This window comes from Saccostrea cucullata, unplaced genomic scaffold (assembly GCF_032062105.1).
Source record: "Saccostrea cucullata isolate Sc308-1 unplaced genomic scaffold, CSIRO_AGI_Scuc_v1 ctg2509, whole genome shotgun sequence".
In the NCBI taxonomy this organism is placed as follows: domain Eukaryota; kingdom Metazoa; phylum Mollusca; class Bivalvia; order Ostreida; family Ostreidae; genus Saccostrea; species Saccostrea cuccullata.
The window spans coordinates 145,254-156,901 of record NW_026925255.1 but is presented as its reverse complement, the minus strand read 5'-3'; the positions used below and the strand labels follow the sequence as shown (position 1 = coordinate 156,901).

The following is an 11,648-nucleotide window of genomic DNA, read 5'->3' as shown; positions in this document are numbered from 1 at the left end:
ATAATAATAATAAGAAACAGAGTAAAAACAATATGTTCCCAAACTCCGTTTGGGGAACATAATTAGAGAGAAATTAATGGGTTTTGAGTGCAGCAGTTAACTGACAGAGCATTAGCGTTATCTATATCCCTTGAGAATTGGGCAAATGGGTAATCCTGTTTGATTAAAAATAGCTCTTGTTGACTATCTTTAGTTTTGTAATGAATTTGATGAAAAGTAATTAAAACTAATTTGATATTGCCCAATAGACTAATCTGATATTATGTAATATTATTAATTTAAAAACTAATTTTAAGGGGTGGGGTTGATTCAGCATGTCCATATGAATTAACATACTAAAGCCTGTCGGTCATTAAATGTCAACCAAAAAAAAAATCTGAGAGTATTTTATATGTTTTTTTAAAAAAAATTATAGTAGATAGTGCAGACCCATTCATCTCTTCATTCTCTTGGTAGTAATGAGTAGACAAGCATCCAGTTAAAGATTAATTAATGAGTTCAATGTAGGAAGGCTTGCTGTCTCAGTCGCTCTGATTAGTGATTAAGCAACCCTTTGGGGATTATACAGAAGAACTGCTGGTCAGCTTATAACATAATTATGTCTTTTGATGGCCAGCCTTTTTTTCAAAATTAATTTGGTATAGATTAAGTTGTTAAGACTAATTTGATGATGGGCATTTGACAAGGTCTAACACAACCAGCACAGAAATCTATCAGTGATGTAATATTTATTATAATTGATGCCTAGATCACAGAGGATTGATAAAAATTTTAAGGAATTGAAAAATCCTAGAATCAAGGTTGATGTGATTTTCTTGCACCTAAACTGTTCAAGAAAATTGTATTTTTTGACGGGCGTATCATGCTGTGGCGCGGCACTTTATTTTTATTGTTTCCTAGTCTCGCTACTCTGCAGACTTCTATAAATAGGACATAACTTTGTCAGTGTTCACTGTAATCGTTCAACACCGGAGAAGACGGACGTATGCTATAAAGAACTCGATAGCGAGAATAATAACGCAATACTTTGAGATTTTTGAACTTGCAAAATAATCCTTTCAATATATGATAAATAGAATATTGCGTACTAAAACCCATATTATATCATATGTCACATCAGCCCTCGGGCTGTTATGACATATGATATGGAATTAAGTTTGTAGTAAATTGTAGATGTGAAGATCATGTCATATATAGAGGTTCTAAAACAATTTAGATGCATCAACCTCTGTTGTTGCACCTCCTTTGTCGAGAATAAGCCAATGACATACTGGTGCATTGATAAATGGCTCTTGCGACCATTAAACAGAACAGCAAGTCCAGTATACAAACATATGATATTCTCATTTGCTTCATTATAACATGGTGAAGCACTTTGAATAACACAGGGGCAATTTCCTGAATTTTTCTGCAAGTTTATACCAATATAAAACGTGTTCCTCCTTATCATTTTCTTTGAATTGTGTTTCATTTTTCTAACAAGTGCCTGCTCTTAAGTCGCGAAGTAAGGAGTCAATCCTTATGTCGCGGGTTCGAATCCTTCAGTGGGACGTGGAGACCGGTTCCTCGGATCAGACCGTTTAAATCGAGGTGTCGCAGTAGGTGCTGGCACGAAAATGATCCCTTCTTGCTCAATGGCCCTGAGTGCCGACCATAGGCCAAGGTTTGCAGCTTCCACCGGCAAGTGGTGGCGTCTCCATATGAGTGAAAAATTCTCGAGAAGGAAGTTAAACAATATACGATCAATCTTGCCGTTGACTTCATTTGTCATCTGCAGACAGCCTGCACAAGTGTATCACGAGAGTCAGATTTCACCACGTCCTTTACGAATTATTTATTGTTATTCAGTATTCCCATGCATATCTTCTGATGAATTTCTGCTCCTCCTGCGTATTAGGTAGGTTTACATTATAACAATTAAATGTTTGGTCATGTTACAGTGAATTAGACATTCATCTTTTTTTAAAAGAAAGTTCAAGTCGTTCTTTAAGAGATTTAGAGATTTCAGACAATCTATTTATGTAGGTCTGTTGTAGAAAGCATTTGCGTAAACGGATTGTTCAATCCAAATCATCTATCTGTGATAAGGCTTCTTAGTATGACCGTATCTAGATATCGTCGTCCACCATGTTAGTATTTGTTACTTTATTCAGAGAAAAATCGAGTAGGTTTTTTGTAGCATTACGTGTAAAGTGTTAAAGCTGTGCAGACTTTATATATACATGTAACTTTGAGATGTCAATCTAGTGTTGACATAATTCTGGATTCGTTTTTATCAATAATAAAAGGCACTTAGCATGTTATTGCTTTCTCACATCAGTGTTGCATTTTAGCAAAATATTAAAATCGGTGTAACATGTATTCAAATTGTCAAATTATTCTGTCAAAAGACAACAATCTGTTAGAATAACGTCCATGTTATGGATATCTGCAAAACATAAATTGATTAAATCCTCCGTACGATTTGAATCGGTAATATAAAGTAAAGCGGCAAACCATTTCTGTTGGTCTTCTCCTTCCTAATACACTCCAATATTTCATAGGAAGGATAAAAGAGTTACACAAGGGGAAATAACTCTTGAAAAAATGTTATTCTTTCCCCTCGAAAGACAAACATTTTACAGGGACCTTATTCACAAAGCATCCGTTAGATTACGGGTCCGTTAACTTTACGGAGACTCTGACGATAGTGACCGTAAAACTTTAACGTGGTATTCACAAACGTCTCCGTTAACGTTCACTTTACGGGTGCGGTAATAACGGGTCCGTAAAGACAAATTCTATGTATCTGCAACTCTCATTGGTCGAATAAATCGATTGCTTTGTCACAGTGTTGTTTTTCTAAATACAATCTTAAGATGTATTATTGATGAGAAAAATAAAAAAAAAAAACAAAAGTTATTTGTATATTCATTCCTCCTTTTCTACTATGACGTAAGTTGCCAAGCAACGTGTGTTGACGTCATTTTTTTTTTCCAAATTTGACGTCTTTGGGAATTAGATAGTAGGAAATGGATAAAGAAAGAAAAGAAAACCGAGAGCGAGAGGTCGACGTGCTGTCAAGCAAGGTTAATGAAAAATCGCAGGTGTACTAAAGCAATGTCTTGGGACTAATTAAATACTATACCAAATGAAAGAAATAATACATATTGAAAGCGTTATTAAACTGCTAATAGTCAATCAGAGTAAATCAGCGTAAAAGTTATGGTATGCAGAAGAAAAGATATCATGAATAAAAATTGCTGGCAAAAATATGCGTTTAGTTTTCAGAATGGAAATCCTCATCATAAAAAAGGTTAAATTTAATTTCATTCAATTTCCTGTTGTTTTTTTTATCTTTATCAGTATTGTTGTGTTTTTATGTATTTAAATCTCATGTGCTCGCCTTTTGCTGGATAATGAATTGTTACATGCATTAAAAAATAAAATTTATACATGTACAAACACCTGGACTGTAAGATCTATATGACACTGTAAACAATTTATAAGTATCGTTTGTGCTATTATATAACAAAAGCTGAAAGCGTAAAAGCTAAATGCAAGTGTTTTACATTTTGCGTATTGAAATTTGAAATTAAAACAAATTAACAAACACAAATGTTATAAGATTTTGGGTCATATACTAATGCTACTAATATAAAAAGAGCATTGCAGGTAACCCCCCCCCCCCCCCTCTCAGCCGCTTATCCGAGAATTCAGTGCAGCAGTTATCACACTTAAATAATTTATCCTTATGCTCCTTGTGGACATGTAATGTGCGATGCGATGAAAACATTTAAATTCTGCTTTGCACGCTCTAACATGTCGATCGTAATTGTCTTTGCGACTGAATTCGTCATGTGTTATCTGAAAGTAAACAGTGACGGATCCAGGGACGGCGCACCGGAATAACATTTCTTATATGTAAATCAAAATGTGTCAGCTTCCGAGGGATTCACCCCGAACCCCCATCAGGACCGTGGCCTTAATAGCCCTACCGGGGAGGAGGGGGGAGGGGGCTTCATTACAACCCCCTGCCTTCTCTACCTTTTACTGTACCCTCTTGTTGCGAAATTCCTGGATCCGACACTAATTAATGTATTTCATGTAAGGTCATCTTTAAAATTGTTTGAATGTGCTTTCCCGACCAACTCAATTTCCCTACGTTCCAGATAAAACGAAATATATATATATTTTTTTCTTTATTCCTTTTACTTTTAAAAAAAAATTGAGTCGGGAAAGCACAAGTAAAGATTATTTAAAGGATGATCTGACTAACCAAGAACTTTTAGAGGACCTGTTTTATAAAAAAAAAACAACTTACGACTACGACCAAATTTAATTCTGCTAATAACTTCTCTTCTTGTGCTCGTAGTCATAACTTTTTCTTAAGAAAATACAGGCCTCAGTTTTTTCCTTTGTTTTATACATCCTTAAATTTTCTAGTCCTTTTCATTACAATATCAACATTTTTTTCCAGACCATCCAGGAGGAGGGTATTCACCAGCGCCTGCAGAGACTCGAAGAAAGTCTGGAAGCGCCGAGAAAGGAGGTGGCAGGAAGGAGAATCCTCCGAAAGTTAAATGTTTGTCATTTTTGTGAAAATTAAAATGTTTTAAGTTTCAACCTTTCTTTTTTTTCTTTTCAATTCTGTAAACGGTTGAAACAGACTGTAGCAATTGTACTCAAAATTTACAAAAGAACCACTGACACAATAATACAAAAATTACAAATAATTCAAATATTTATATTTCGTTTATTAAATACATAATTTCAGAAAAAATCAGCATGTTTATGAAAAAAATATCTTTACAAATACAAATCAATATGACAGTCTGATTGGTGGGCGCCTCTGCCTGGTTGAGCGTCTGAGTGGCGCTGGTTGAGGCGCTGGCATGACTAGGGGAGGTGTGTGGGGGGGGGGCTCACACGAGTACTTCACGGCCTCTTCTCTTTACACAAACCGTTAGAATGACCACTAAAAAAAGTGAATCACACTTGAAATCCCGCATGACAACTGCATCGAATTCTGTAAGGGATTGAGATTCGAGGTCCGCCCGTCTCCTCTGGCACCTTCTTTTAACCATACAAACCATCATCCCCATGAATATAAGTATCACTACACCCGTCCCTCCAAGGATAACATATATCCAAGGTGTGACTAATAAACAAAGGATGGCTTTAGAAACAACTTCTATGTAATAGTAATTTAAATAATCCTTTATACTATTTATTCAAATTTATTTATTTTTTAATTCAAAACTTACTGAAGGTAAAAGCTGCCAATTCAACAGTTCTTAGGGAGGTCATTGCTACGTCTTTGGGTTCACTAAAGTCCTGGGCGTTCTGACAAAAAAGAGATAGAAACAAAATTCAATTTTAATTTACTTTTTTTTTAATTTTGTTAAAATAACATCGATTCAATTGAAAAATCTTAACGATATATTTCCCTTTTTCTTTTGGGAATTAAAATTATTGTTTTTGTATGACATAGATAACAAAATTAAATATATCTATATATAAATACCTGACAAGTGCGGGAGCCTATGCGGACCGTCGTCCATGGGTTTGCTGAAATGTTATCGCAACTGGCTTGTTGGTCGTGGATGATCAGCCTGGTCAGTGCCGGATAGTCTTCAATGTGTATCTCTCCTATGACCCTCTCCAGGAAGAGGACGTTGGTAGTTCCCCCTTCAAACTCCCTCCAGTCTCGACACTGCACTACCCCCTCTGTCACCCCGCACCGCGCATCAACTTGTATCACCAGAATAGCAATCAACATGAACATCGTGTCTCTTGAAGTCTTCGAATTTGGAATTAAGATGGCGATTTTTTTCCTTCATCTCTTATATAATAAATAATAACACATTCCAATTAGGGTTGGAATGGCCATTTAAATTACAAAGTCATGATTGTTTTTCTCCCCAAAATAAATTCTAACAGTTTATAAATAAGGGTATAATTGTTTTTAGAATAATAGTGGGGAAAAAATTGGATATAATGTACAAACATAGTTTTTAAAACTAATAAAAGATGTTCAGCATACCTAATTAGTAAAATGGAACTAGTCCTTGACCAGTGGAAGTGTCCATATTGGTAAAGTTGCCCCGAGGTTAAGAAAAATAATTTTGTACAAAGAAAAATGATTAATTAACGATTAATAAATGTCATAAATATTAAAACAATAAATCTTAGTTGTATGTTACTTAAATTATTTGATTCCGTAGAAGTTCAAAGTCAGCTAGTTGAAGAATTCCATTCCTTTGCCCCCTTGAGAAAGTCACCCAGGCGCTTTTGACGTTACTCGAAGACTGTCCCCTCGCGTAGCGGACCAGCTGCACGATGGGGGCATTACGCAATGTGTATATACGTCTGTAGAAGGAATGATTATACACGATTCTTAGTTAGCACAGCCTTGAATCGAGTTTGCTGAACATTACGACTTTATTCTCGTACAAGTATTACGTTTTATTTATTTAAAAAAATAGTAAATCGAGAGATTTTATATAAATTAACACTGATTTTACTGAAGAAAAGTATTCTTAATAGGTTTGTTCCTGAGCTGTTGAGCAATTTAAAACCTACTTAATGTTTAAGTTTTTACTATAAATTTGGTTTCTGTATAATTATGTACAGTGATAATAAATTGATTTTCATTATTATCATGATGAAATTCATTAAAGAAAGAGGTAGAGCCACTTTGGGCCATATTTGGCCCTGAGAATTTCTGAAAAATCAAAACTGATCAGTTTAGGTAGCATACGTAGTATTTATCACTGTTGAGTGTTGGTGACCACGTATCTCTTAATTGTGACGTAATTTTCCATCTAGGTAATGCATTATGACGCCATGAAATGCGTCATTTTCCTAATTTCCTGTAAATTCCTTTCAAAATGACCTAAAGTTGAAGCTTTTTTCAATATTTCATAAAGAGCACAACCTCTGATCCAAAATATATGCCAATACATAATGAAAGCTCTGTTTCTGAAGATCCAAAAACATGTTTTATTTTTTGTATCGTAAGCTGTGCGCATATTTTAATTCTTTGCTGAAGGAAGTGAAATGTTTTCTGCAAAGGATGACTGCACTTAACGGCGGTTTTTGGGTCTTTTTCAATCTCTGTTGTCACATTTATTTTTGTTTTTATTTTTGCCTTAAGTCATTTGTTATAGAGTTTGGTCTATTTCCAAGTGAAAGGTAATGTCATAAACGTTATAGACTGCGTTGCAACAAAATAATTTGTTGTTTTCTTACCCCAACTAACTGCAAATACCGGGAAAATAGACTTATCTGCCCTTGATTGGAAAGATGATTTATAAATATGCATAAGAGGCGGAGCTAATATTGTGAAGAGTGGTCTAAAATTAGAATAGTTACTGTATTTATATTTGGTGCATTTTCTCTCTCTCTCTCTCTCTCTCTCTCTCTCTCTCTCTCTGCATGTTTGTCACTATCAGTTTTTAAGTTTTCAAATAAAGTTTATAACTAGTAACAAATAACATCGACCGGTAGAAGTAGCCATTGATAATCAACAGCAATGGCTGATGTCAACAATTCGCGTGTTCAAATATAAGTGCCGACTAGCTCAGTCGGTAATGCACGGAATCAATAATATTGAGGTCTGGGATCGATACCCGCTAACAACATTAAGACTTGCTTTAGTTTTTCTCTTTTTATAAAAAAAGAAAGAAAAACGTCACAATTATTTAAGTTTTTCTTAATTTCTTCTCCCCATAAATTAGCGTGCTGGGGATGGGTATGATTTCATTTTTTATTTACTGGATCTAACTTTGGATGTTCATGCTAAGCGATGGTTCAAAACATAATAAATAAATTTCTTTTTTCTTGTAGACTACGAACATGTAGAGACACATAATACACTCGAAAATATACAAATATAGTAAAATGAAACGCTTTTGAGATAAATATTAGAAAAATCTTATAGATATCTAAGAGAAAAAAGAATAGCCCGTGGCTCGATGGGAATGGATTGAAACAGATATGGACAATCACTATCGCCCAGCAGAATGCGTGTTTCCTTACTCGTCACGTGATGGAATTTTAGTATTCACAGAGTTACCTGGGTATAGAAATCACGTGGATAATTATAATATTCGACAGGTAACAACGTGGTCAAAATGGCCTGTTTACTATAGAGAAAGTGAACACACGAAGAAACAGTTTTCTCTCTTTTTAACCATGAGCGCATGTTTGTCTATTGATCTCTTTTTAATATGAGGTAATATATATAAATATACAGCTACCTTAAAAAGGAGAACAATAGACAAACATGCGCTGACTATGTATTAAGCCTGTAAAAAGGTGGGCGTACTCATTATCCTACGGAGATTCCAGAATATGCGATGACCCTTCCCCTTAAAAACGACTTCGAACTTCGTTAATACGAACTTTTAATTAACGTAATTACACGAAGTTGCAGTTAAGACACTGGTCAATCCTACCATTAAAAGAAATATGCCCATTTTTAAAATTAAATATGTCGCAATTTCTAAGTTTCCTTAAGTGCAGTCATCCTTTCAAGAACATTGCAATTTTTCAAATCTGTTATCCAATAACTGGATCCTCAAAAAGGAATTTTTATAGGAAATGAGAGCACCATGTGTCTATTTATTTTTGATATATGAAATGGTAAAGAGGGTGATAGTTAATTTATTGATATACATGTAAATACAGGACCATTTTATGCATAACATGGCTCATGCTCTTTTAGTGAGTAGCTATATTTTGAGTTGGGACATTTTAAATTAAGATCATAAGAGGTGTGTGTGTTAGGGGATGGGGTGGTTATCTTTCAGTGAATTTAGCGCTCATAGTACATGTACATGTACCTCTATTTTCCAAACCATCCCTGTCCAGCCCTGCTGCCTCCTCTGCGTTTCTTAAATAAAGAATTGTGTCACATATATATTTTTTTAAATCCTTAGGAATTGAAAGTTAATAGCTTTTAACAACAAGGACTTTAATACACTGAAAATCTCTTTTCGTTCGCAAGAACTTTATTTATGTGATGATCGTGAAAATTTCACTCTGGTGTTTAATAGAATTCTGTAAGATTTTATTTAGAGCAATGACCACAAACCGTGAACATTTTGTCTTTCTAATGAAGAGTCAATGACTATCTCGTGAAAATACTAAGTCGTGAAAATTAAGTGATCTGCAGTAAGATCATTTCACTATAATGTGACAATCATGATTATAGCCACGGCTGACCTGGTACAGTCTAAATCCATTTGGAAATGTCACAGCTGCAAATGGCAACAGATTCTGCACGGTTTACATGAAACGCTACACGGTTTGCACGAAAAGATTCTTACACGCTTTTTGGGGGTAGTGTCACGTCTCAGGGCCTGTATAATAAACGATGCAAAATGTGAGTTTTGGAAAATGCTATTAATCAAGCGTACACAAAACCAACGGACATGTGAAGAGAATTAAAGCAATTTTTAACAACGAAATCAGCATCAGCTTCACCATCATACTGTAGTTTCATCAATTTTCGTGGATTTTATTAAACAGACGTATTTGTAGATACGTAATTTCGTGGACAAAAGCATTGCTTATACAAATTAATGGCATATTTCTTAATTCAATGAACATTTGAATTCGTGGATCTGTTCAACAACAAAATCCACAAAAAAATGGTGCTCAACGAATATTAATGAGACCACAGTACTTACAAATGAATGGAGAATCGATTTCCAATGTAAAAGACATGGTCAATAGTTTAAACGACTTCTTTAGAGGCATTGGAGATAAATTTTCTGCGAAATATGCTAATTCCCCACCGGAAATTGAACAGTTAATGACTAAGGGGTCTTTTTGTATTCCAAACATTTCCATTTGTTTTGTATTTTTAGCAATGTCAAATTCGTAGTTTACAGGAATGGATGCTATTTCTGAAAAAATGTTAAAAATTAGCTCAGATGCTATTGCCGACACTTTAACTTTTACGATGAAAAAGTCCAAGAAATGGCCACGTTCCATCTGAATGTAAAAAAGCTAATTACTCCCCTATTCAAATCTCCTGGAAATGATGAAAGGGAGAGGGGCAACAGTTGTGACAATACCAGCACAGTCGCCTTGATGAAAGAAATGCAGAAGAATATTACATCTCTAACATCGACAGTCTGCGAACTCAAACAAAACAGGGTTAAAAACGAAAGGCTGAGGATGACAAACCATGACCATTAGGTCTAGATCTCAGTGATGTGTCTGAAGACGAAGATGGCGCGAAAAATGATTTAGATGAGTTACTGGAAGAAGTAAATAAAGTTGTAGACAGTGATTGTGACGACATGCTATACGGACTGGTGGATTGTTTCGATGTTGAAGATAAATGTAGTGAGGCGATAAATAAAAAGACTAGCAAAAGGAGCAAATGATAGTCTTCGCTCAATTTTGGACGCAGACAAAATCAAAGGGTTGAGTGAAAAAAACGACTGATCAAAAAAATTTCCCATTTATCGTTACACCAAAATCAAACGTAGAAATCCGGGCGCAGTTAAGCCAGAAAATGTGTATTAAGGACATTCTACTACATAGAACTCAACCCTGCTCGGAAAGGCAATTGTACGAAGAATCTCGCACATTATGCTCAAATGAACATCCAGTGCCGGACAAACTGTTCGGCGACGATCTGGGAGTGAAAGAGAGTAGGAAACAGCGCGGTATTGTCAAGGCAAAAAGAGTCGGAGCTAAGATCTCCGGACACCAAAAGTTTGATAAACGCAGGGCACCTGAGGCATGCGACGATGACGTCAAGCCACGTGCCTTTGAAGGGATATGGATGCATTAAAACATGCATTTCAAATTTCTTTTTTCTGATATTTAAAAACATGTAGTATCATCATCTCACATGAAATGACAAAAAGAAATTTACATTATGGTAAAGTTAAACCTCAACGGAAGAAACAGAGTTCTACAAGAAGACGTTTGCGTTATATGGAGGTTAACAGGTACACTTTCATGATAACAGACAATGTTGGTGTGTTGTTCTTAATACTATGATTCGTGATCTGATAAGTAACGGACTAGTTCCACGTAACCATGGAAACAAACATTACTGTGACTGTCCTTTGGGCCATTTTCTTCATATTATTCCTCAAACTGGAAGAAAACTTCCTATCACTGACTTACCCCTTTTTATGTTTTTGAAACACCTCCACCTAAATTTATTGCATATCTCTGATCAACAATGCGCTTTGTATGCATTTTACCATATGTTCTCTAACGGAACCTGTTAAAACATATTAAATACTATTATGTCGGCATCCATATCAGTTGTATACGTATAGACACTGGTCATTATACAATTCTTAAGCATTTCAACATGTTTAGTACTTGATTTTTTTTCCCTCCACCTCAGATTTTTGTCATCCCCATCACCAACTTTGATTTCCTTGGTCGATTATTAATCTCCAGGACATTCATTCTTGAATTTACATTTTTTGAATCCATGTCATTCAAATACTTACAAATATGCTATAGACAAGAGGCTGCATCAATATTAAACTGAGAATGTTACGTGGTAAAATCCATATGTCATATGAAACTCGAGGGCCAAAATTCGGAAATGCTTATTGTACTTCCTTCCATGTAACTTTAATTCAATTAAATTAAAAAGACACGGATTGCAGGAAGTTACCCAT

The 11,648-nt window shown here is 35.1% G+C and overlaps 1 protein-coding gene across 1 annotated transcript; it reads right to left on the bottom strand.

The window, feature by feature from the left end:
- Positions 1-4,904: 4,904 nt before the first annotated feature.
- Positions 4,905-5,767, bottom strand: LOC134268442 (uncharacterized). Its single transcript, XM_062750700.1, has 3 exons — positions 5,507-5,767; positions 5,247-5,325; positions 4,905-5,140 (listed from the first exon to the last, which is right to left on the bottom strand). Exons 1-3 carry the CDS (start codon positions 5,765-5,767, stop codon positions 4,905-4,907), a joined length of 576 nt encoding a protein of 191 aa, XP_062606684.1.
- Between the last annotated feature and the right edge of the window lie 5,881 nt (positions 5,768-11,648).